This window comes from Neltuma alba, unplaced genomic scaffold, assembly GCF_004799145.2.
Source record: "Neltuma alba isolate B1F8T4 unplaced genomic scaffold, ASM479914v2 tig00011202_pilon, whole genome shotgun sequence".
NCBI lineage: Eukaryota > Viridiplantae > Streptophyta > Magnoliopsida > Fabales > Fabaceae > Neltuma > Neltuma alba.
This window is the reverse complement of record NW_021635926.1, coordinates 292,536-319,961: the sequence shown is the minus strand read 5'-3', so window position 1 is coordinate 319,961 and position 27,426 is coordinate 292,536. Positions and strand designations below refer to the sequence as shown.

Below are 27,426 nucleotides of genomic sequence, written 5' to 3'. Positions count from 1 at the left end.
ACAATTATAAAAGGAAGTGGTTCATTAAAAAGAGTAACAAAAGAAAGTAGCAAAACTCCCATGTAAGGAGCCTTTAACTTTTTTTTTTTCAAATCTCCCAACTCAGTAAATGCTATGATTTTTTTAAATAGAAATTTCCTTTTTTTTTTTTGCCCACTAAATAGGAATTTCTAGACATGACAATTAATAGATATGATCAAATCAGACATCCTATGGTCTCAGCCTCTCAGTATGATGTACTCTTCCTGTTCATAATATGTACGTTACTTTTTCTTACCTCTAATAATGTAAAATATAAGTTCAACTTAATAATATTTAGAATATTTAATTTTTTATTCAATTTCTGTGTATAATTAAATATTTATAAGTAATTAATTTATTATGATTAATATAATGTTGGCTTTTGATAAGAGTAAGTTCGGAAAGTACAACGAATTTTTATAACATCCTAACTTCTTTTTGTGCGGTGGTTAAATTAAACCTATATGATGAACCAGAGAAATATTTAAAGATATTATTTTCTGCCAAAGAAAAGGATACCTTTTAGCCCTGCCAAAAAACATTGCACCATTAAGGACTTCAATGGCACATGCTGGGCAAAAGAATCGCCGCATGGCATGCTTCACCCTTTGAGGGATATAAGTTATATAAACTAATATCCCGTTTGGTAGGAAGTATTGAAAATAAAGAATAATGATTGGGATTACAATTAAAAATAATTATTAAAATAGTATTTAACATGAGTAATTGCTTGTTACATGGGATTAGTCAAACCCATAAAGGTGAGATAATCCTACATACATGATTTTAGTTAATATCATATAACAAATAATCTCTTATACTAAACACTTTTTAAATAGTTTTTCTCAGTCTCAATTTCAATCCCTATCTCTAATTTTCATTGCTTCCTACTAAACGTAACTTAAGAGTGCAAAAGATGATAGAATATGATTATGAGAAAATTACTCTTAGATCCCACACAACAATATCTAATACTACTATAAAATAAATCTATTGAATCATTAACATACGATGCTTTAGCAAAAATGTCTCATAGGATGGATGATAATTTTTGTATCCTTGACCACCCTCCCACTCTTAGCTATGAGTTGGACGGTGGTGAAGGAAAGGAGGACTTTTAGCCCTTGGTTCCCCTTGTACTGGGGTGTTTTGCTGAATTAGTAAATCAGCTTTTCATTCAAAAAAAAAAAAAAGAAACATTAACGTACTCTGAAGTTTGCTGCTCTTTATGGAACGAAGGATCATTTTTTCAAAGTTAAATACATTTTGATAAATATACACAGAACTTATTTATCATTGAAGGACATCGAATTTCAGAATACTTTTGTGATTTGAAGAGACTTTTTATATTCTGAGTTGTTATAAGGGACAGAGAGTGATTTTTCTTGTAATTATTATATCAAAGAGTTTGTTATCAAAATTTTAATATAATAAATGTGCTTAGGTTACTACTCTATTATTTTTGCTGTACAATATTTTATAATTGGATGTTTTAGTCTTATTTCTAGGAATAAAATCGTATTGAAGAATCCAGTAGTTAATAACAATTTGAAATTTGTTTCCATCAGACGTCTAAAATATTGCGAAAATAACTGCATCGTCTTTGGGGAAGATGAAGCTGATATCATTTTCCAAAAATCACCCTTCAGATTATTCTGGAAACCCGCAGAATTTCTTTTTGATAAAAAAAAAAAGAATTATCAAAACTTAAAAATAAAACTACATTACTTCTTTATGGAAGCAATATTGGCCCAAAACAATGCATTTGGGATTAACAATTTCACAATATATTTCGTCACTTTCAATAATCCCAATGAATCATTCCATGCATTTTAATTTGCTTCCATATTATATGAAGGCGTTTACCATCTCTCAAAGGCACCAAAAGTCAACTATAATTTTGGTCTTTTTGTAATAGTGTTGACCAAGCTAAGAATCCATTAAGCATTTAACATCCATCCCTCCAACTCACATGAAATTGAATAGAAAAATGGCATCTTGCTGATTTCTAAGTGTATATATAAGTGGAAGCCACCTTTAATTTTCCATGCATCTCAGAGAGAGAGACAGAGAGAGAGAGGAAATAGAAGGCAATGGATTTGTTGAGCAGAAGAGGTTCAATATGTGTGGTGCTGATACTGTTGGCTGCATTCTGTGTGCTGCAGATTAATGCAGAAACCAAGACATGCACCAACAGAAGGAGCCCATGCTTCTTGAAGAGGATTCAATGCCCAGCTCAGTGCCCTTCTTCCTCGCCCTCTGATCCAAAGGCCAAAATCTGCTATGTTGATTGTGATTCTCCAATCTGCAAGGCTCAATGCAAAAGTAAGAGGCTGGCAACCCCACAAATTTTCAATTTTTCTCTTAGTGTTCTATTGTATGCTTCTGATCCTCAATATTTATGCAAACTTTATGTTATGTGTTTGGGAAAATTGCTGAAAATTCCCTCATTATAAAATTTGTTTAGGACATAGATATAATGTTTTCTTAATGAGTGCAACTCTTCTTCAGTTGTGTGCAACCTATCTTTAACTATGTGCAAAACAAAAGACATTTGCATATAGCTGAAGATATATTGCATACAACTAAAGATTGAAGAGGAGTTACACCCACTCAAAAATCAGGTTTTTAGACATTTTGAATAATAAATTTTGTGATAGGAAATTTTTCAGTAATTTTTCCTCTGTGTTTTCCAATTGAACTCACAATGAAGACCATTTTGTAGAAGGGCGGGGGATTAGTGGAGTTATGGCCTCAAATTTTCAATCTTTTCATAATGTTATAAAAGTGCTGCACGTTTTTCGCCGGTTTTATGTAAATTTTATGCATATATGTGTTTTTTTTTTTTTTAATCTAGGACTCTATAATTAAATCCTGGCTTTGCCCTGCATTCTTTTATTATTTGATTACGAACTGCTTTTCCTCATGAAAATCTTCAAACAGGACGCAAACCAAACTGCAATGGGCGTGGATCTGCATGCTTGGACCCTCGTTTCGTAGGAGCAGATGGGATTGTGTTTTATTTCCATGGACGGAAGAACGAGCATTTCTCCTTGGTATCAGACACCAACCTGCAAATCAATGCCCGTTTCATCGGTCTCCGGCCGGCCAGCCGGTCGAGGGACTACACGTGGATTCAAGCACTGGGAATCCTCTTTGACTCTCAGGAATTCTCCATTGAAGCCACCCCAGCAGCAACTTGGGATGATGAAGTTGACCACTTGAAGCTCTCTTACAATGGACAAGAACTCATGATCCCAGAAGGTCATTTCTCTGTTTGGGAATCCAGAGAGAAAAAGGTTAGAGTGGAGAGAACTTCAAGCAAGAACAGTATCTTGCTTACTACTGAAGTTGCAGAGATTTCTGTCAATGTTGTTCCTGTGACCAAGGAAGACAGTAGAATCCATAACTACCAGATACCTGAGGATGATTGCTTTGCTCACCTGGAGGTGCAATTTAAGTTCCATGGCTTGTCACCTAAAGTTGAAGGAGTTCTTGGAAGGACTTACCAGCCGGATTTCGAGAATCCTGCGAAGCCGGGCGTGGCAATGCCGGTGGTCGGAGGGGAAGACAAGTACAGAACAACTTCACTTCTTTCTGCAGATTGTGGGGTGTGTTTGTTCTCTCCTACTCAAGCTTTCCCAGAAAAGATAGAACCAGTGATGCAGCATGGGACGTTAGACTGCAGAGGTGTTGCCAACAGTGGGAATGGCATAGTCTGCAGAAGATAAACAAAATCTGGAAATCACCATTATTGATTCCGGAATAATTATATGTTTGAATATTTATTAAGAAAATATTTCTCTGTTAAGTTTCGAGGTTTGAATAAAAATTATGTGTAACCTCTAGTTTACCTTATTATTAATGATTGATAAAAAGATGGAGAAATTTCATTTCATATAAAAGATCAATTTTTTTCAAAAAAAAAAAAAGAAGATCAAATTTATGTTCTCAATTTTCGTTTTAAATTATCTGTATGCAAGACAGCATAAATGTATTGAAACTTTCATGGTTATCATTCTTATTCTTCATGACTATTAGTAACTTGAATTTTTTTTAATATAGTCTTTATGATTTTTTGTTGAATTTCTTATAAAAAACGTTGGCTATATATTTTTACTTTAATATCATTTTAGTTTTTTATTTTTATATTATTACACATAATTTATTTCCTAATGACCTTTCTCTGCTTTTATAAAAACAAATAAAAATTATTGATGATAAATACAAAAAAATAAAAATTTAACCGCCAAACACATCCCGTACTTGACCTGCGACAGGCTGTGCTGCGTAAGCCCCACTCCCTTCTGTGTCTTGGGTGAGGGGACTTGTGTGGGCAGAGAGAGTTTTTCAGAGTTAAATCAGACCTAATCCAAGACATGAAGAAGGTTTGAACTCATCTGTTTCAATGCAGAAAAAGAAAATGGATTATATGAATATGTGTATGGTTTATTTCCTTTCACGATGTTTCTCTTTCACATGACGAGTTTCTAGCCTTCACAGGTCATATAAATAGGAAATCTGCAACCGTAGTTATTCAAAAGATAATCAAGTATGATAGGAAAAAATGCAATAGAAAGAAATTCAACTCAGTTAAATATCAGAAATCAGAACTAGGAAGAGGACCCTTTCTATAGTGATTTCATAAAGAAATAACTTACAAGGTCCATATATTGTAACGTGTGAAAACAAGGGAAGTTTAACTCCTTTGATTTATATAAAGAACAACAGAATCTTGATGGTACCTTGCAGGCAATTTCTGACAGGTTCATTTGTACCCGGAAGTTTACTATGTTACAGGACTTGCTTATGGGCAAGGGAAAAAAAAAAGGATTAAAAAAATATAGAGAAATGATGGTAAACCTCCATTCATCAATCAGGAACTTCTCAACTTGTTCCGAGGCCAAAAAAGGCCACTGTACTTGATGGCCCAAGGCTGGAATTGACCATGAACACACACAGGAAGATTTTATCTTCCTCGAGGATTTACCAATTGTGAGAACACTGCACTTGTGGCAGCATCTTCTGCATCATCATCTGTGCCAGAGTTACCCATATCAATCATACTTACACTGTTATCAAAAGGCTCAAGCGTAGTCAGCTGAATTCCAGTAATGTGATTTGTGCTATTATCTTCAGGTTCTGTGAGTGCTGAAGAGGTCTCTTGAAGCTGCAGAGCATATTCAAGATTCCACAATACATCTCCCATAGATGGCCTGTCCACACCATGCTCGGCCAAGCATTTCTCGGCCGTCTCGCCGAACTTCTTAAGAGAAGCAGGACTCACCTTCCCCACCAGATTTTGATCCATGATTTGATCAAGCATGCCCTTTTTCTGCCAGGTCATCGCCCACTCAGCTATGTTAACTTGCTCCCTTGGAAGGACAGGATTCAAAGCTGGCCTTGTGCATAATACTTCCATTAGAACTACTCCAAATGAATACACATCTGATTTCTCTGTGAGTTGTTGCCTTCTGAAGTACTCAGGGTCAAGATAACCGAAACTGCCTTTCACTGCAGTGCTTACATGGGTCTGATCCAGAGCAGGGCCAGTTTTTGAGAGGCCGAAGTCAGCAACTTTGGCAACAAAATTGTCATCCAAGAGGATGTTTGTTGTCTTCACGTCTCTGTGAATTATGCTTTGAGCTGCACCAGTGTGAAGATAATGGAGGCCCCTAGCTGCTCCAATGCAAATTTCAAGCCGCTGCTTCCATGATAGTGGTGGCTGGTCTGCTCCATACAAATGGCTTCTAAGAGGTCCATTAGCCATATATTCATAGACAAGAATCATTTCTGACCTCTCATCACAATAGCCTATGAGAGACACAAGATGACGATGGCGAAGCTTGGACAACATGTCGATTTCAGTTCTGAATTCAGCAATGCCTTGTTCAGATCTGGGATTGCCTCTTTTGACAGCTACATTGGTGCCATCTTCGAGTGTTCCTTTATAAACCCTCCCAAAACCACCAACCCCAAGAAGCAGCTTCTCATCAAATTTGTTGGTTGCATCTAGGATCTCTTGGAAACTGAAGAAACGCCCAATATTCGTCGAGGCTAAAGAAATGTAACTTGCTGTCCCACTCTTCTGTGACATTGTTGATTTTGTCATGGTCTGAGAGTTTCCATATAGGGGCAAAGGCAGCCATGAATTACCTTGTTGAGTGGACTTTGACCGGCGTCTCACAAAGCAGCAGTAGTAACACAAACCGACGAATGCTATAGCAGTTACTGCTCCAACAGCAGCACCAACTATTATTCCTATCTTGTTCGCCTTCGAAGATGATCTAGGAAGAAGACCATCCACTGAAGATAGCCCGTCCAAGCTCTTCAATGCATTGCTAATTTTCATTATCTCCAGCCCATTCATGGTGGCGTTTGTCATGTCTGCCATTGAATCTGGACCAACACTTACACTCAAAGTGTTCGATTCTGTGGAGGCATTGGAAACGAAGTCCTTGTAGTAAGGCACAGCCAAGTTACCAGTTATGGATGAGAGGTCAAAACCTCCAAGAGCTATATCAGAATTTATGAACATATCAAACACTAAACTATTGAGAGATATGCTCATAATATCACAGAAGTGTGCCCGAATGAAATAAGAGAAGTTTGGATCCACAGGGAAGACCCAAGTAATGTTGAAAGTATTTTGAGCCACATTTGCATCACCCATCGTTTCTGCAGTGGCATAAACCCAATTTGGTGCAGTCTCGGATGAAACACCAGCTGGATACTTGATGGTCGAAGGGTTAACTGAAACATTAAGGACAGAACTATTCACATGAAGGTATTTCAGATCGTTCTCCCAAGTCCTTCCAAGGGTATCATTTTGAGCATTAAGCAGAGGACCTCCCATATTCAACCGGTAAACAGTTTCAAAAGCAAGCTCGGAAAGGCCACTGAATGGGGTTGATGGGCTTAAAGCCAATGCCTGATCAACAAACAAGTCATTTGGCATTGATACAACTTCAATACCATTGACAAAAACCACCGAACCATTTGACGGAAGGAAGGTAAGAGTCAAGCTATCAGATGTAACATTGATTGCGTACTCCTTGAACATATAAGAACCATTGTAGTTCTTAAAGGTGAAGTTGTTCAAGAGAACAAATTCACCAGTGACCACAGTTAACGAGGCAGAATTCAAGTCATGGCTAGGGTTTTTAACAGGGAAGAAGTACAGACGGACCCAGTGACGGCCTTGTTGCTGAATTTCAAAGCTATAAGAAGCTTTCTCCGTGAAAATCCGAGCTGACTGGTATAATGGGAATGGGGCACGAGAACTAGAACTAGCAGCAGCAACAGAATTCCCAGATTCCAATGCTAATGAAGAGTGCTGTGAATCAGGGACAAAAGTACGACCTTGGAAAGTGATATTTTCAGAAGAACCACAAGCAATCAGATAATTATCAGGAGGGGTGTATGAGGCAAATGACTCATCCACCAAGAACAAAAACACTACCAGAACAAAAGAAACCCACTTCACTATGTTCACCTTCACCATCTTAACTTCCGGGTCTTCACTAATCCATAAACGGGTTGCCGAATACCCGATTCACAGAAAAACGAATCAGCCGGGAAATTCACAGACACCTCAGAATTACGTCAAAAATGAGCAAAACGCTGCAAATCCTATTGTCAAGCAGTTTGTGGGCAACATACACAAAACCTGCAGTAGTACCGGATCTGATCAGCTCAATGCCCAGAAGAAGACATTACTTTTACAAGTAGTAGACAGAACTTAAAACGTCATAAGACCATTCAAAAACACAAGCTCTTCTCCGCGATAAGTTCAGATCCTATTTGCTAGAGTTTTCTGACGTAAATAGACTGAAACTATATAGGAGTTCTTACCTCATGGAAGGAGCAAAATGCGCATAATGTGGTGCCAGGTGAAGAGATATGATAGAGACGAGAAAGAGTTGAAGCTAGAAGTAAGATTTACATGAACCCAATTGGTGAGTGGAAGACCATTATGAAGTTGAAGCCTTTTAGTGTGGGTACAAGCACAGGTTTCCAGGCTGTTGATTAGGCTGTCAATAACAGAGTAAGAAAAACAGAGGACCCCACAAGTGAAGAAAAAGGATACGAAACTTCGAAATCTCACTTGCGGGCTGCTATACCTCCTCCATTATAAGGGAGAAATAAAATCCGAATCTGAAAATCCAGCTGTGCCCTCAAGTTATTGCGCTGTGATTTCAAAAAAAACTATGAGAATCTTTGAAAAAGATTATTATAGTTCATATAAAATGATAAAACTCTGCAACTAAGAAGAGTAATTATTATCTATCAGCTATGAAAGAAGGTCGTATTTAATGGAGAGGTACACCAACTGGAGGTTGTGTTTGTTTGCAATATACAATTTTTGAGTCGTTGAAATCATAGAAAAGGGTTCGAAGAACATGGGGGTGCGCTGGGATGAAGGATCTCTGGGACCCGCTTTAACGCGGCTTCAAAATTCATAAGGGACAAGAAGGACAGGGTTGACGGCGCTCATTGACGAAGTTAGAAGCAATTCTTATATGTTTAGTTTTATATAATTCTTAAGGTTGAAGATTTGTCCATGAATTCGGTGAAGAAGAAGAGGAAAGTTCACCTGAAAAATAGAAATAACGGTGCGAAGGAGCGGTTTAAGACGTTGATGTGAATGTGAGAGCTTGAGGCCAAAAGAATGAAAAGAGACGTTAATGGAGGAAGAGAGAGAGTATAACCAAAAAAAAAAAAACTGACAAGAATAAGAAGCGCCGCATAGAAGCACATGGCTTCTCACTGTCTCAAACCCAACGTCTCTGTCACTCTTCCCCTGTCTTCTTCCGCCTCCCTACATTTTTTTTTATAGATTTTTTTCCCCCAACACCTCCAGATTTTATTGTATAATACTAGCAAAATTATAATTTTTCATTAGAATCTATATATCAATATTATGTGGGAAAAAAATAATAAATATATAAATACCAATCTATCTCGCATGTATATAGTACTTTAATATCGTTGGTACAAAAAAAATTTAATATCAATCATTTTTATACCAGTACTTTAATAGTAATGAATATATCAAGGGAAAATTTTTAAGAAAATTGTCTTTACATTTTAAAATCCCAAATCAGAAGTTATTATAAAAATATATTGTTATTTATTTTTCAAGTGTAGTCAATTGCCATTAAAATGTAGTAAACAAGAATAATTTAAATTGTTAAAATTCAAAGGTATTTTTTAATAGATTTTTTCATATATATATATATATTAATATAACATTTGTAACAATTCAATTATTTTAAAATTATACATAACGTCAAAAATGAATAGTAGGACATAGAAATTATAATAAACAGTCAAGACTTTATTGTCCAAATGATTTCAATCAATTCTTTTAAAATTTTCTTAAATGTGAAATCATAAATTCAAATCATAAAAAGTTTGTAACTCAGGGTAAAAAGAAAAATTTTAGAATAAATGTGATAACTCTCTTTTTGTTAATTTTGTTATTTTTTATATGCATGGACAATAAATAACTCTGCATATGTTTATTTTTCTTATTACCAAAGAAGCACTTACTTACCTAAATACTCAAGTACTAAAACGTTAAGTTATAATTAATTCCAAAAAAATTGATTATTAATTAATTAAATTGTAAATTCATAGCGACCAGGCATTTCTTTTTCTTTTTCTTATCAGTAACACTATATTTTTTATATCGCATACTACGTAATATCTTGAACTATAATTTTTTTTTTTCCCATTTCTGTGATGATTAGTGATAAAGAATAAATAAAGGCCGTATCCTTATCTGTCTCTCCCTTTTACCCCGACTTAGTGGGCAAACGGGGGCTTTCCCCTGTTACCAATATTCATTAATTAATTCCGATAAATATTTTAGCGTATTGTATTTCCAGTTTCCATTTACGAATTATCTGAAGAAAATTATTAGCATATTATAATAATTAATTTCATCTATTAATTAATGTGTCACCTTTCTATCATCCTTGCATGATTATGGTTATAATTATCATTAATTATCATGACATCTCAATGATTGGTTGTGCATGCCACTAGTGAAACCAATACATGGATCATCTTGATACATACATACTAGTTCTTTTTCTTTTTTTTTAACTCCAAGACATAGTTCATTTTTATATGTAGAGTTTAATGAAATATTTTTTATGTAAATAGAATATTGGAGGAAGGGAACAAGTGATAATGTTAGATATTTTCCCAGAAAAAAATGTTAGATACTACTCCTCCGGTCCTTAATATAAAATCTATTTAACTAATTTGATTATATTAAGGAAGTTAGGTAAGTTAGTTAATTATAAGAAATGTGACATATTTTTCCTAAAATACCATAATCATCTTTCTTAATACCTCATCTCCCTCTTCTACTTGATTATGGTTGAGAGAGTATCCATAAGGGTACTTTAGAGAAAATTGATAAATATGATAAATGGGTCTTATATTTAGGACCAAAACCAACTCAACAATTAGGTCCTATATTAAGGACCGGAGGAGTACTATTTAATTTAAAGTCAAATTTCCTCAGTGTTATAGTTGGAGAATTGTCTTTGGGATCTTAAGTGATAACGATACGATTTTTTTTTTTTTTAATAGAGGCCAGTAAATGGAGGATGTAAATGTGAACTAAGTTAAACGATATTATGCATTAAATTATTTAAATATTTTATTTTAAAAATGTGTGAATGACAAGTGTTTACCACCTTATTAATTACAAAAAATGACATCACACGCATTTTTGGAATCAATTCCCTTTAATTGGTGCAGAAAACAGACGTTAAAAACGTTATTTATACTAGTAAAGATTTTAATTTCAAATCTCATGTGTATTGGGGAAAAAAATTCATTGGAGGTGTTTTATATCTAAATAATCTAATTTAACTTATTCTCAATATAACCCACTTTCATCTTTCAGCTTTCATAGATAATTTTTGTTTCTGGTGGAACGTTACAAGATTTTTATGTTGTGAAATGTTTAATTTATTGTTGTCTTCTCAAGTGATTAGTCATTAGTCAACCACCCCATCGTGCATCCTTTTCATAATCATGATGAGCTCTTTTTTGGAATTTTTTACAATAAAGAGTTAAAGACAGGTGAGGCCATGTTAGACTTGGATCACAATTAAAAATTGAATAAGTATTTAATACCCAATTAGTTAATTGTAATCAATATAATATGATCTCTCTAAATACTCCTACATAATATTAAGTCATGCATCAGTTTATACATTAAGTATATTAATTTAGAAAAAATAATAATAAATATAACAGATAAAATATATTGAGATTTTATATTTAAAATGAGACTCGATCATTCAACTAATAGCTATGTTTATGGATGAAAGGAAGTAGTACGTTAATACTCCACTGGTCCTATTTATAAATTACTTTTAACATATTTTACATAGATCAAGAAAAATTTTAAGTCTCATTAACTCTCATTTAAAATTCAGTAACTTTTTAATTTTATCCTCATTTAATATATATTATACATCATGTAAACAAAGTCAACGCAATAATAAATAGAGAATAAATTTTGTATATTCATATAAAAAATTTCTCTTATTATCCTATGAATATGACCCCAAAAAATCTTATCTTCTTGCCTTATAAATAGAACTAAAAAGGTATTACCTCCAGTCCTTAATATAAGACCCTGTTTGACTTTTATTTTGGTCCTAAATATAAGACCTCAATCCACTTTGTCTCTCATATTTATATATTTTTTTCAAAGCAGCCCTTCTAACAATAATAGTTCTAGTCAATACACTTTATTAGTAAGAATATGTTAGGAAAGATAACACATATTTAGAACAAATAACTAACTCAATTTACTTTCTTAATCTTTTCAAATTAATCAATTGGTTTTTATAATTAATACTGGAGGTAGTATAAGATTAAGAGTTTAAGAAGAGGGATTAACGGAGATGGTGATTAGTGATTGGTTTTAAGGAGAGGGTCTTGAAAGGGACAACTGTCGTGCCTTGCCGAACCGGTTCCCAAAGCCGCGTCGTTGATGCCATGCTTCTTGCCTTTTCTTTCCACCGCTTCGTCTCCCCACCATTCCTCATTTAACCTTTTTTTTAATAAATATTTTATGCTACTACCACTCTTCCTAATTATAAGAGCTACTTAACTAATTTAAGGAGATTAAAAAAAATAAGTTAGTTATTTGTGATAAATATGTGTTGTCTTTCCTAAAATATCCTTACTAATCAAGTATATTAGCTAGAACTACTATTGTTAGAAAGACTATCTTGAAAAAAATACATAAATATTAGAGACAAAGTGGATTGGGGTATTATATTTAGGACCAAAATAAAATTCAAACGAGGTCTTATATTAAAAAACAGAGGTAGTACTATACTGTATTACTAGTTCCGATCCTAATTATAAACTCGCGCTTATGGTCTAAAAAAAATCTTATAATTACGACCAAAAATAATATATCATATGAAATTCAACATGATATATATAATTATCTCATTGAGAAATTTTTACGCAAAAATTGAAATCTTGAAATTAGAATTCCTGTAAATGTAAGGGAGAATTGCAATTAGGTCCCACCTAAGAGAATTAAATACAAAAAGATCCATTGAAATCATAAAATTATTCTGAAGTCCTAAGGGGCTCTTTTGTAATAAATTTTATTTGTTTAATTACCAAATTACCCTTCTTCTTCTTTTTTTGTTCTAAGTTTGCATTAATAACTAAAAAAGCAGTGGTTGACAACTTAGGGTGCAAGGATTGACAACTATCGCAACTGGTTTGACAACTCATGCTTTACATTTTGTGATATACTGAAAAAATGTGTTGTCGAACCAGCAGCAATAGTTGTCAATATTTACATCCTAAGTTGTCAACCAATGTTCTTTTAATTGTCAATACAAACTTAGGGGGAAAAAAGAAGAAGAAGAAGAAGGGTAATTTGGTGATTAAACAAATAAAATTTATTGCAAAAAAGTTCCTTGAGACTTCAGAATAATTTCATGATTTGAATAGGTCTTTTTGTATTTAATTCTCTTAGATGGGACCTAATTGGAATTTTCCCTAAATGCAAGTCCAGTAAAATTCATAATTCAATAATTCAAGTCGAAGTTTTTTTAAGCTTATAAAATTTAAAAATCATGTTAGGCTTGAATTTTTAAATTATATATATAAATTTGTAATTATAAATTTTTGAAAAAATTGCGTTGCTTCCGCCTTCGTTATCCATTTAAAATTAAAAGTTCATCCATCTGGATCTTTAAATTTAACTTGGATGAGCTAGGTCAAGTTGGCCAAAAAAAAAATCTAGATCAAATACTCTATGATATTAATATCCTACCAAAAAAAATATGCAAATCTTCAGGTTAGGCGAGGGGTGCCTTAATGGAACCCTTTAAGCCCAAATAACAAAACTATTTAATTTTCGTCCCAAAAGGCCCGATATACAACTCGGGATCCAATCCCACAGCGACTCACACCAGGCCCAGTAGGTTACAAGCTGCATCGTATTTATCTTTTTCAATAAAAATAAAAATAAAAAATTTCAAGCATAATGCTTAAATCAAGTTCTTTATATCGATTATGTCAAATTCTTTAATCACATATGACTATGTATTTTATTTTTAAAATATTACTCCTCTGGTTCTAAATATAAGACTCAATTTGTAATATAAATTACACTACAAAATGGATCTTATATATAGGACCGGAGGAGGAGTGCTTAACTATAAACCTATATGAAACCAAAAAAAAAAATTATATGCATAGTGATTAAGGAACTTGATATAATTGATGTAAATAATTTGAGCTAATTTTTTTGCTATTCCAGACATAGTTGCACAAATTTGGCCAAAAAAAAAATACTTGCACAAATATGATTCAAGTATTTATTATTTTTCTTATAGAATTATACGGCTTCCATATTATCAGGTTCATTAATCTAATTTAACTAATTAAATATAAGATGCGCGTTATTGGAACCATAATACCGCACTACATTTTTTTGGGCCGAAGGAACCATAGCATCACATTTGCATCATTACATTTTTTATTTTGAAAATAAACTTACTCATTTTGGTGAGGAAAAAGGCATACATAACAATAACTAAGGACAGTCTTTCTTTTTGCAAAAATTAAAAAAAAAACTAGTTTTTTTCACTCGAAACTCGGAGAGACAGACAGAGGCGGAACTCCATTCTACCCGCTAACTCTTATAATGAGAAGTCCTCTCCCTGTCCTATTTATCTCATGGAGGAGAAAGAAAAAGTTTCTGTGTTGGTATACAATTTTACTTTTTATTTGTTATTGTGTTGAATTTATTCATATGAGTCATAACATATATTAGATAGAGATAAAGTTGAAAAATTGTTGAATTTTAAAAGAGAATTAATAAAGTTTATGGTTTTCCTTTTTTAAAACATATTGAAAGTAGCTTATAAATAAGACTTTTTGAGACTGTTAAGAATAGTTTATAAGTAGTTTTTTAATCATAATTTATAGAATATAAGATAAGTATATGAGAGGAATTTTATCTAAACTTACATAAAACGTGTTGACAAGTATTTTTAAATGCTTTCACAGAAGTTCCAACCTTTGTATTTGCATCCCAAAAAAATTACTCATCCAGTCCTAAATATAAAACCTATTTTGTAGTGTAATTTTTAATAAAAAACCCATCAATATCAGCTTACCAATGCCATTACAGTAAGAACATGATTATCTTCTGAAAAACACAACGAGAATGTTGAAGTTATAATCAAATGATTAAAAAAACAAAGTAAAAAAATAGTATATACAAATTGAAGATGCTTGCTTTGATCCATCATACGATATAAATTGACACCACGATTCAGAGCTATCCCTTGAATCAGTGTCACTCATTAATTGTGGGCATATATTTCGGCCAAATAAATAAATAAAAAATTCAAACAAATATTAATGCGGCGGCATGGGTTGTGGCTGTGGATGAACGTAGAAAAGCCCATCTTCATGATATCCCCACCAAAAAGTCAATTCATTGAACCTTTTTCATTTTTCCATTGTCCATCTTTTTTACCCTCTCAATATTTATTCAAACAAAAAGTAAATGGATCACCGATCACGTACATATTGAGCCCTGTGATCAGCAGACAACAAAACGTATATGGATGAGAAATATTTTATTTATTCACACGCACAATTATTTTAACATTATAAACTACGTATTCTGGTGACATGACTACTACAAGAACCGTTGTCACATGATCGACTAGATATCAATTTGAGTACGAACATGTGAATCTCAATATCTAGATAAGTAAATAATTTTAGGTGGTTTTTCTATTTCTTAGTACCGGTAGAAGGGATATCATGTGTTCCTTTCTACTCTTCACTCATTTTTAAGAAGTACTACTCCGGTCCTAATTATAAGAACCAGTTGACTAATTTGAGGAGATTAAGAAAGTAAGTTGAGTTAGTTATTTGTCCTAAATATGTGTTGTATTTCCTAAAATATCTGTGCTAATCAAGTATATTGATTAGAACTATCATTGTTAGAGTGACTACTTTGAAAAAAAATGTATAAATATGAGAGACAAAGTGGATTGGGATCTTATATTTAGGATCAAAATAAAAGTCAAACAGGGTCTTATATTAAGGATCGGAGAGGTAGTAATTAAAATTGTTTAACAAAAATAGAATTACAACCCTGGCTATGTTTTTAAACATATCACGCACATCTTATCTTTCTAACAGAAAAGCTAACTCACATATTCTCTATTCATTCTCATCGAACTTTAGCCATGCTCCTTGTCACATGGGTAATAATCTCAGAAAACAGCCAACAAGTCAAATACCTTACAATCCCATGATACGGATACTTCTTTGCAAATGAAAGATCATAATTTCAATCCCGCTAATAATCTCAGATAATCAGTATTTATACTTTTTAGGTTAAGAGAAGAAGAAGAAAAGAAAAGAAAACCGGCCACAAGATTAAAGAGCGGTGTTTATGACGGAGCCGGAGGAAGGAGGAACCAAGTGAAGTGGCGTGGTGGGGCGGATGATGTGCATAATTGTGTATCGCATCAAGTGGGCAACCTCTAGTGCGCAGCTCAACATGGTGCGAACCATAAAAGCTCCCCACAGCCCTCTCAACTGCATCATTTTTTCTTTGTTGTTGTTGAGGTCAATATGATGAGAAGACTGATGCTGCTGCATTCAATTCGAAGACTGATCAAAAGCTTCAAGTGGATTTGATCAAAGATGGTTGGGGGATTTATGTGTGTGTTCATTTTTTGCGAGAAAAAAGGGGAGGGGTGGTTGAATATGATGACCCGTGAAGCCGAAAGGTGTGGCCCAGATTGTAATGTGACTTTGTCGCTCCCCCACCTCCCCCCGTTTTTCGATATTTGAGGTGCCGCAAGTTTGCTGCCTTCTTGGCTGAGGCGCTAAGTACTACTCATAATTGCTATTTTCTCTTATCATGAATACATAAAATACAAATAATCAAATTACGGATAATAAAGTGTTAATTAAAATTTTTGCTGTCGTATGAAAAAAGTCCTGTAACTAACACTAAAATATTTTTAAAAATTATACGTTCCAAATATAAGACCTATTTTGTAGTATAAATTATACTACAAAATAGTTCTTATATTTAGAACCGGAAGAGTAATTAAAATTAGTAAATAAACAAATTTCTGGAAATATCTTTAATTATGGACGAAGATTATGAGTGAGGGAGATAGAATAAACAAATAGGAAAATGATAAGAGTAATTCAAATGAATTAATTGCGTCCAAATAATATAATGGATGGGGACAATAATTTTAGGGGGGGAAAAGTTAGTTAAAATTTCACGCATCGTTTGAATAATCTTATGAAATAGGATAATGCTTACCTCAAAAATTACAATATTCCTCTTGTTCTTATTATAAGATTTATATAATTAATTTGATAACATTAAAAAAATTAGATAAATTAGTTATTTATATAATAAATATAACATGTTATTACTAAAATATTTTAATAATCTTTCTTATATCCTTCATTCCTCTCATACTTAGTTATCATTAAGAGAGTATTAATATGATTTGAGATTAATTATTAAATATAAAAAATAAATCTTATATTTATAATTAATTAACAAGTCCTGCATTCACTATCGGGGGAGCATCTTATGCCACCATGATTAAAGAACCGGAGCGTACGGGAAGCAAGCACGTGCCATTCTTTTTTGCGGTATCGCTTTCGCTTTCTTGTTCAACACACCTACTTCTTTGCTTCCTCCTGCGTCCTTCGCATTAAATCCAAACCCCAACCTTTTCCTCCCCATCAGTCATGTGGACATATTCTTCATCCTTGTTTATTAGTCATTTTTAAATGTTTTTATCAAAACTAATGAGTAATGATAAATTTAAAATTTACCCATCTAGTCTTATTTATAAGATACTTTTAGCATATTTTATACAAATAAAAAATCTTAAATTGTATTAACTCTTCATTAAAATATACTAATTTTTTTAATTTTATCCATATTTAATATATACACCTTTCAAAAGAAATAATTACCTACACTATAATAAATTAAGAACAAAATAGTACATTCATACTGAAAATTTAATAACGTGATTTATAAATAAGAAAAAAAATTTCTCTACCCTATAAATAGGACCATAACAGTATTAATTAATTGTGTCTAGAGGTTAACAAAATGTTCAAATTTCTCCATGTTCAATTGACCGTTTAAAAAAAATCTAAAAGCCAGTTTTGAAAACACAAACCAACGTTAAATAAGAACATTATGTACAATAACAAATATTTTACACAATGTTTTATAAAAATAATGAAGAAAACTCTTTTCTAAATAGATGTACCTCATACGACAAACCTATGAAATAAATGCAAACATTGTCAACTTAATTATTAGCATGAATTGGCCGTGCGTACTAGAATGTGCATTTGTCATGACTTAGTATTTATGTAGTGAGAAAGCCATTTGTTTTAGTTTCATGTCTCTATCATGTCATCGTTTTCATCTATTAAGTGAAATGAAATTACTTTGAAATTGCACCCCAAAAAAAATGTGACACATATCAACGAAGATAGGTTCAAAACAAATAAATAAATCAATGTTAAATTTGTGAGAAACTAGTTTTTTATAACGTAACAAATTAATATTTAAATTCTTATTAAAAATGCGTCTTTATTTAGTGTTTAATAACATCTTAAATAATATTGCAATTCAATAGAATAAAAGAATAGTTATGTACAGTGAAAAAACAAAAAACAGATCTTGTTTATTATAGATAAAGAATTGACGAAAAGTATTAACTGGGCAGGACAACGTACTATAACCAGTAGTGGCTTCGGATCGGAAGGCATGTGTCCTGTATACATAGGCTGCTGCTTCATTTCTTTTAAATGGTTGCCAACCACGATGCTTCAATAAATTCTCTTCTTTAATTTCACCGCCGACCCTCTCCTCTTAATTGTTGAGGGTTACCACCGAGCATGCTACCCCATAATTAGTTTAAACAAAAATGAAATTAAATCCAGACATGTGTCGCAATCCGAATTTTTATAGACATATAAAGTTCTCCCTTCTTTGCTTGATATGTCTCTGATTCTATTTATATGTTTTTTAATATATTTTACATAGATAAAAAATCTTAAATTATATTAATTTTTTATTAAAATATAATATTTTTTAATTTTATTCTTATTTAAGATATACATGTTTCAAAAAAAATTTTATCTGCAGTATAACAATTGGAGGATAAAATAGTATATTAGTATCAAGAATTTAATAAAGTGACTTATGGATAGGATAAAAAAACTCTCTCCCCCTTATAAATAAGACCAGAGGAGTATATCACCAAACAAGTTTGAGGTTGAATTTAATCATAGATGTGAGATATTATTCTATATTTTTCTCATATTTATCATTTTTTAAAACTAATATATTAAACTTATAAACTGATAGATGATTCAATATAATAGTTATCTAGGAAGAACTCATGTCACATTTGTTGTATTTATTTAAATTTTTAATCCGTCTAAATTAGTTAAATAATTCATGTTAAGAATAAGAGGGAATATTTAATATTTAAAATTGTAATATGAAAGCTTTTTAAAAAACCATGATCTTGGGAAAATTTTGTATTTAAGTTAATTAACTTGATATTACTAATATTTTCTCCCTCATATTCCAAAGAGGAAAAGAGGAAGGGGGAAAAAAAATTCTCCCACCCACCTAAATAGTTATCTTGATTGGCTGAATAAAAATTTGAAAACGGAAATAGATTTTTGCCTAAAAAGAAAATTGTATAGAAATAATGTCATGCGTTCATTTTGCAATTTAGCCTACTTGGTCAATCAACTCGCAAATTAATTAGATCCAACAACTATCTGATTGAAAGAAACGCACCCAAACTTAATCGAGAAGTTATATACACATACAAATTATGAAGGCCGACGATTACCATATACATCAGTATTGTGATCAATTAAGAATGAAATTGACGAGGCAAACTATATTAAATACGCAGAAAAGTACTTTTTTCAGGAAAAAAATTAAAAAAATATATCTATTCGAATTTTTTAGATGCATTTCTCTTTTTTCAAAAAAAAAAAAAAATCCACTTCATGGTATAATTTGTATTGTAAAGTAAGTTTTTATGTTAAGAATAGAAGATTATAGTACCATATTTGAAGAAAAACGAAAAAAAAAAAAGGACGAGGAGGAAAAAATAACTCCGAAAAGAGCAGATCAGGCTGCCGACTTCTTCTATTTCTGGAATAGGCTCAAATTGCACCTAATATCATCTCTGATCTGATCATTTGTCGTACCCAGACTATGTAATTCATTATATTTACAACGTTGTCGTCACGGCTCGCAGCTCTGTAACTCAAACTGATTAACAATCTCTATCGCAGATTTATGATTCCGAAGAAAGAAGAGGAAGAGCGGCAAAAAATTTACTATTCTGGGTGATTATTATACATTACGCGGGACAGACACATATGAGCTCATCTGTAAGACTTGAGCATGGCTCCACAGAAAGTGCAGATAATGGCCTTCCAGTTTTTCCAGTAGAACGGAACATAACAAAACCTCGTCTGAGTCATCATGTCGGCCACGCTGGCTCCGTGGCCACACCGCGAGCACGTTCCGGCCGCCGGCTTGCTCCTCCTCACCTTCCTCCTCTGATCCACCAGGAAGCAGAAGCAAACCATATTCCGAGCAGTTCAGAAAAACGAAAAAGCTCAAACTAATCAGAAGCTCAATGTTCTTCTTCCCAGTCCACAAGCTACGCAAGGCTTCTTCCTTTCTCTCCGTGAAGGAATTTATATGAGTGGGTATGAAATTAGCTGGCTCCTACCAGAGGGTAAAACGCTCTGTGGCCTTTATATAGAGAAATGGATCTGTTAAAGGTCGAACAGATAGGGGTTAGAGGTGAGGGCTGCGAGGGGCGATGACTGAAACGTGTGCAGCGGGGTGAGGGGGGACGCAGGAGGGAGACCGTTGGATGAATGACACGTGGAGGAAGGGGATTGGGGAGACTAGTGATATTTTTATTTTTGGCCTTGTGAGTTGGGAGGGGGTGGCGCAATAGATGTGGGGTAACGGCGACAATCGAGGTCAGGGAGAGTGTATGGGAATGTAACACGTGGAAGTGACAGTCATGGGTTTGTAATTGTGTTCATGAACAGGAAAAAGGCTTCGATGATGTGGCCGAAAAGGGTCGGGTAAAAAATTTAGCTGCACAACTTATCATCGTTCTGTGGTCCAAAAAAAAAAAGTGTTCTTATATAAATACTACTACTCCTCCGGTCCTTAATATAAGACCCATTACTAATTTGATTAGATTAAAGAAGATAGGTAAGTTAGTTAATTATAAGAAAGTGACACAGTTTTCCCAAATACCATAATCATCTTTCTTAATACCCCCTCTCCCTCTTCTACTTGATTATGGGTGAGAGAGTATCTATAGGGGTAATTTAGAGAAAATTGATAAATATGAGAAATGGGTCTTATATTTAAGACCGAAACCAACTTAATAATGGGTCCTATATTAAGGACCGGAGGAGTACTATTACATATAAATAAATATTGATAAAAGCATACAACACCCAATCCTCTATATATATATATAAAACAAAATATAGTTTGTTTATCCTTCTAGCTAGACCCTGTCCAGCCCTGTTATGAATACCCCTATATAATACTCCTCCGGCTCTAAATGTAAGACTCTTATATACACTTGTATATAAGAGTCTTACATTTAGGATTAGAGGAGTAGTATATATGTATATATATATATATATATATAGATTTAGAGGGAGTATGTATTTTTCTTTTTTGGCTTAGCAAATGAAATTTACAACATTTTACCAAGAAGAAATCTATTGGATTTTAAAAATTAATTTAAAAACTAAAAGTTAAAGAGGATGTAATTCAAGGGAAAACAATATTTATGCATGCTAATGAATTTTATTGTTATGTGGTGTAATGATGATGTGCAATGAAGTTATTGGACTTGAATATTATTTAAACAAAGGAATGAAAGTGTCTATGGTAGGGTACTCGTTGGTTTCTTCTCGGGAATTGAACTGTAAGCTAGTAATTATACATGAGATATTTAAAGAGAAGCCTATCATTCTCCAACTAGCCAGAGTACGCTGGTAAAAAAAAAAAAAAAAAACTAGCCAGAGTACGATCAATTAATTTATGCAAAGAAGTAGGTCACAAAGAAGACTTGGGTGTTCTCTATTGAAATTTCAAACTTTTGCCAACTATCATGGTACTTGGAAAACTCCAAATGTCCTTTCCATTATTCTAAATATATGGAAATTGATGGAAAACTATTTTGCCATCTACAGAGCGTAGTGCGTCCTGCACATGTCATCCTCAAGTACAAAAATTTATCTCCACTGTTCAAATAATCTATATAGTACGTTGAAAAATGGGCTGCCAGCTTAGTTGTTCATTCCGAAATGGTAGCCAGTACTTAATATAAAAATCAAATTAAAAAACTAGTTAAATTAATTATTTTTAATAAATATAAGATATATTATATATTAAATAAAATTAAAATTAAAATTTTTAAATTTTAAATGAGAATTTATTAAATAAGATTTTTATTGATTTGTGTAAAGCATATATTGAAAGTGATTAGTAAATAAAATATATTCACCATCTAATTGTCATTAATATTTGGGAAAAAAAAGTACTATTTTAAATAAATTTTAAATGATTTACAATTATCAAGGAATAATTCTAATACATATCATTAAAGAGAGTGGTTTAGGAAAGTCAACACACATTTATTACAATTAATCTATTTAATTAATTTATTAATATCTTTGAATTAGTTGTCTAATCTTACACTATTAAGTACTAGAGAGTTAATATATATAAACCAAGCTCCCACATGATCAGCATTATATGTAGGAACCTAGTTATTGAAAAGGGTTTATTCTCGTGGAGCAAAAATCTAATATGGAAGACAATACTTTCATGGAACAAATCTAGTTAGGAGGAATTTATTATTTGATCTCATTACTCCAGCCAGTATAAGTACCCACACGGATTATATAAAAATTTTAGAAATTATTCACAATACTACTTCCTGTCCTTAATATAACAACTGATCAATTAATTTGAATAGATTAAGGAAGTTTGTTGAGCTAGTTATTTGCAATAATTACGTGTTATCTTTTCTAAAATATCCTGATTAATTATGTATTAGCTAAAGCTACAATTTGATTGAACCTTTAACATGTACAACTACTACAAATACTACTTTTAAAAAAATAGATGAATATAAGAGACAAGTAGATTGGGATATTATATTTAGGATTAAATTAAAAGTCAAACTAACTCTTATATTAAAGACCGAAGATATTATTACTTCAGTAACAAATATAGTTTCTTTTTTTTGAAATGTGTCCTGCTTATATACATATGCACCATGGAGGAGGAAATCTTAGTGATAATATATGACTGGTATGGAAAGATCCATTATTAAATAAGAGAGAAGAGAGAGGATCACTAACGACTTAACGACGAAGTTTGTGCGCACGTGACTTTATGCATGTGAGCAAGGGACTATAGTCATATTGTGATTATTCTTATCATGCCGAGGAAGTTAACTATTAGCAGAGAAATATGATTATGACTATGGAGGGTCCCCCTACAATTAATAGCACGGTATGGGGTGGCGGATTATATGTGAATCCAAATTTCAAAGGACAATAAATGTGGGGACTACGTTTCATTTACAAGCTTAGTAAGCTAATTCAGCCACGACTCTTCCTATTTTGTTGGTTGGAATTGGAATGTTTCATGTTTATGTTTTTCGTTTTGAAAAATATTAACTTGTTAGTAATTGGTAATTGATATAATTTACTTAATTGGTTGGTAGGTTTCAATCACAAACATATCCATTATTGAAAAAACTCAACTACTCGATTTTATGTTTAAGGCTCCGTTTGGGTGACACCTCAAACCATGGTTTGGGTGATAAGTCACCCAAACACCCACTGGTTTTGGGCAAACCGTGGTTTTGGACTAAAATCATGGTTTTGGCTCCAAAACCATGGTTTTGAAAAAAGCAGAAATTTTTTGCTTTTGGAGAAAAAAAAAAGAGTGTGAGAACTTATAGGATATGAATCTTGTTATTTTTTTTATAAACATATTTTTTTATAAACATATTTAATCTTATATTTTAAAAAAATATATACATATTAATTATTTATTAATTATATTATCTTATGTATTATTAATTATGTTAATAAAAAATATATTATTAACAATTTTATTTCTTCAAATTAAAACATATCATAAAATCTATTTTTTCTGTAATTATCATATTAACTTATGTCTTTTTTTTAGTAATTTGTATATATAAAAAGTGCTTCTGATAACAACTATCCAAACACTCTCACTTCTCAAAATCACTTTTTCATAACATTTATTCTTCCCAGAATCTATTCTCCAGAATCACTTTTTCAAACCACGGTTTGGTTTCATCCAAACACACCCTAAGTCACATTGGCCCGACGTGTTTGCATGGAATGCGACGTGGGATCCATGCCCTTCAATTAGCACCCAAGAGAAGTCCCATGTTCGTACGTGTCTCCATTATATTGAGAAAAGTCTATTTCCCTTAATTATCAATTTTTTCCATCATTTAAATTTATTAAAAGATTTTGATTTCATTTTTGTTTCCGTTCCTCTTTTCTTTCTTTTGTTTTCCAATAACATGTTAGTACATGACCCAATGAAAGTTAGCATAAAAAAAAGTTATTCTAAAAATTTGAATATTATTACTTCCTCATGTCCTTAATTGTTAGATTTAATATTAAAGATAAGATCAAAATTAATTTTACTTTTCATATTTATTTTTTTAAATTAATTTTTCTAACGTATAGATTAATGTATAATCTAATTTTATACAACAACATCTTAAGGAGATTATATTATATTTGTTATAATTAATTATAATTAATTAATTTATCCTTTGTTTTTAATCTATTGAAGCTAGTTAAGTATATTTTATATTAAGTATAAGGAGTATGATTTTAGCAAAACTTAAAAAATATGTATATGATTTGTTTTAAAATTTTTAAGGCCTTCATACTAAGTGCTCACCCAAAAAATATTCAAAAGAAGAAAAAAGAGGAAGAAGGCCATAATACTTGTATATAATTGAAAGGTAATAATATCACTGGCCCATTGGATGTGCAAGATTCTTGAAGCCCATGTATTTATTGGGTTGACCCGAAGAAAAGAAGGAATGGACCCGATTATATAAACATGCGAGAAGAAAAAGTAAGAATTCAAAGCCCCTCGTATCAATTCCTGTTGGCCTACGTGTAAAAAAAAAAAGAGTCATCCTGGCCCAGAAGAAAATCATAAACTAACAAGCGTTGGGTGGCCTGAGAAATTAGATTCTTCGAATACAAATACTACTCCTCCTATCCTCAATATAGGACTCAATTAATAAGTTAATTTTAGTCTTAAATATAAAATCTATTTATCATATTTATCAATTTTTTCTAAATTGCCTCTATAGATACTCCCTCAACCATAATCAAGTAAGTGAAGGAGGGAAGATATAAGAAAGATGATTATGGTGTTTAGGAAAAACATGTCATATTTTTTATAATTAGCTAACTTACTTAACTTTCTTAATCTAATCAAATTAGTTAAAGAGATCTTATATTAAGGACCGGAGGAGTATTAGCTTTTATAAACTAATTAATACTCCTCCTATTCTAAGTATAAGACCCATTTTGTAGTAATTTATACTGCAAAATAAGTCTTATATTTAGGATCGGAAGAGTATAATGCGTAAACAACAAAATAAATTGATTCTTTTATTTTACTATGCACAGTATATCTGACTTTAAAAAAAAATACCTTATTATTTAAATTTATTGAACTTCATGTTTCGTTTTTGTCCTTCTTTATCCTGCGAAAGTAACTCATACACCCATCCTATCTACTACCTCCGGTCCTAATTATAAGACCCAGTTGACTAATTTGAGGAGATTAAGGAAAGAAGTTAAGTTAGCTATTTGTAATAAATAGATAGTGTCTTTCCTAAAATATCTTTGCTAATCAACTATATTGGCTAGGACTATAATTATTAGAGGGACTATCTTGGAAAAAAATACATAAATATGAAAGACAAAGTGGATTGGGGTCTTATAATTAGGACCAAAATAAAAGTCAAACAGGGTCTTATATTAAGGACCGGAGGTAGTATATAGGAGTTAAATTCACAATTTTATGCTTTTAAAAAGACTCAAAAAGATATTAAGTGTCACTGGGTTTAAAGACTCCAGCTTACACAAGAGTCAAATTCATAATCTTATATTTAAATTTATTGAATTATCAACTAATGAAGTGGGGAAAATACAATAAGTCATTACCTTCAGGAACTATAAAATCAGGACTTTGACTCGTACATATAAATTTTGAGAAGTAAATTTTGAAGTCTTAATTTTAAATCAGTCATTGTTCTGTATTAATTTCTTAAAAGATCTTTAATCATCACTCTTTTGAACTTATAACTAACTGCACGTGTGTTGAAGAATAATATGTTACCTCCAGTCTTTAATATAAGAACTTGTTTTACTTTTATTTTGATTCTAAATATAAGATTCTAATCTATTTTGTTTTTCATATTTATCTTTTTTTTAAAATAGTCCTTGTAATAATGGTAATTATAGTCAATATACTTAATTAGTAATGATATTTTAGAAAAGACAGCACTTATTTGTTACAAATAACTAACTTAACTAGTTTTCTTAATCTATTCAAATTAGTCAACTATCTTTTATATTAGGGACCGGGGGTAGTACCTTAGTTTCTCAAGCATCATACTACCTCCGGTCCTAATTATAAGAGCCAATTGACTAATTTGAGGAGATTAAGGAAGTAAGTTGAGTTAGTTATGTGTCCTAAATAGGTGTTGTCTTTCCTAAAATATCATTGCTAATCAAGTGTATTGATTAGAACTATCATTGTTAGAAGGGCTACTTTGGGAAAAAAATATATAAATATGAGAGATAAAGTGGATTGGGGTCTTATATTTAGAACCAAAATAAAAGTCAAACAGGGTTTTATATTAAGGACCGGAGGTAGTATAATCTTAGCCATATTTACATAAGATAATATATGCTTTTAATTATTATTACCTCATGTACTAATTATAAGACCTCGTTTATAGACTACAAATGAGATTATATAATTAGGACTGAAGATAGTACTATTTTTTTTTCTGGTAAAAAAAACTCATTACTATTTTTTTGGTTGAAGGGAACCTTTGTCTTTTGTCCCTTGATTGTGGGTACCAACTCGATAAAATTTTTGCACATGGCTCTGGCGAGTTTGTTACGTGATCGTGTGAGAAAGATACAGCGCTGCTCTCTTGAACTAATGAAGGTTTCGTCCAGCTTAATCAATAGTTTTGTGTTTGAGCCATGGAGTTAAAACTTGTTGAGAGAGTCTCAGAGCAGAGCTAAAGGTCCCATTCCGGATTAGTTTTTAGAGAGAATCACAATGAGGTTCCAAACAAAAAAAACAATTAAAAAACAATTCTCGTTGTCATTCTTATTATAAGACTTATCATTATAGGCTGTTAAGGTTGTTATTGGAACTTTTTGATAATTATTTTTTTTCTGTGAGACTTGAATCAGCCTAGAGAAGATTCTGCAGAGGTTTCCTGCAGACAAAGACTCCGCTTCTGCTCACTAATGATTTTATAAAACTCAATCCGACGACTAATTCGAATACTTGGTCATAGGATCTCAAAAAAGCGTTGGATAGAACGGAGCAGGACAAAATGGAATGTAACAAGGCATTCTATTGTTTCTGAGCTTTGCCAGGAACATTGTTTTCCCATCCTTTGT

General features: G+C 32.2%; 3 protein-coding genes across 3 annotated transcripts; 1 reads left to right on the top strand and 2 right to left on the bottom strand.

The window, feature by feature from the left end:
- The first annotated feature begins 2,096 nt into the window (after nucleotides 1–2,096).
- LOC114762228 (uncharacterized) lies at nucleotides 2,097–3,769 on the top strand. Its single transcript, XM_028951693.1, has 2 exons — nucleotides 2,097–2,346; nucleotides 2,965–3,769. Exons 1-2 carry the CDS (start codon nucleotides 2,115–2,117, stop codon nucleotides 3,750–3,752), a joined length of 1,020 nt encoding a protein of 339 aa, XP_028807526.1. The 5' UTR covers nucleotides 2,097–2,114; the 3' UTR covers nucleotides 3,753–3,769.
- A 950-nt stretch (nucleotides 3,770–4,719) lies between these two features.
- LOC114762263 (receptor-like protein kinase THESEUS 1) lies at nucleotides 4,720–8,215 on the bottom strand. The gene is made up of 2 exons (XM_028951726.1): nucleotides 7,876–8,215; nucleotides 4,720–7,690 (listed from the first exon to the last, which is right to left on the bottom strand). Exon 2 carries the CDS (start codon nucleotides 7,523–7,525, stop codon nucleotides 4,991–4,993), a length of 2,535 nt encoding a protein of 844 aa, XP_028807559.1. The 5' UTR covers nucleotides 7,526–7,690; nucleotides 7,876–8,215; the 3' UTR covers nucleotides 4,720–4,990.
- An 11,611-nt stretch (nucleotides 8,216–19,826) lies between these two features.
- Nucleotides 19,827–20,294, bottom strand: LOC114762229 (uncharacterized). Its single transcript, XM_028951694.1, has one exon. It carries the CDS (start codon nucleotides 20,236–20,238, stop codon nucleotides 20,032–20,034), a length of 207 nt encoding a protein of 68 aa, XP_028807527.1. The 5' UTR covers nucleotides 20,239–20,294; the 3' UTR covers nucleotides 19,827–20,031.
- Nucleotides 20,295–27,426: the final 7,132 nt, after the last annotated feature.

What these genes read in the sequence shown, in the direction of transcription:
- LOC114762228 (XM_028951693.1), top strand. Translation starts at nt 2,115, where the DNA reads ATGGATTTGTTGAGCAGAAGAGGTTCAATATGTGTGGTGCTGATACTG. An exon ending in CTGCAAGGCTCAATGCAAAA is followed by an intron (nt 2,347 to 2,964) that starts GTAAGAGGCTGG and finishes ATCTTCAAACAG; the next exon opens with GACGCAAACCAAACTGCAAT.
- LOC114762263 (XM_028951726.1), bottom strand. Translation starts at nt 7,525, where the DNA reads ATGGTGAAGGTGAACATAGTGAAGTGGGTTTCTTTTGTTCTGGTAGTG.
- LOC114762229 (XM_028951694.1), bottom strand. Translation starts at nt 20,238, where the DNA reads ATGGTTTGCTTCTGCTTCCTGGTGGATCAGAGGAGGAAGGTGAGGAGG.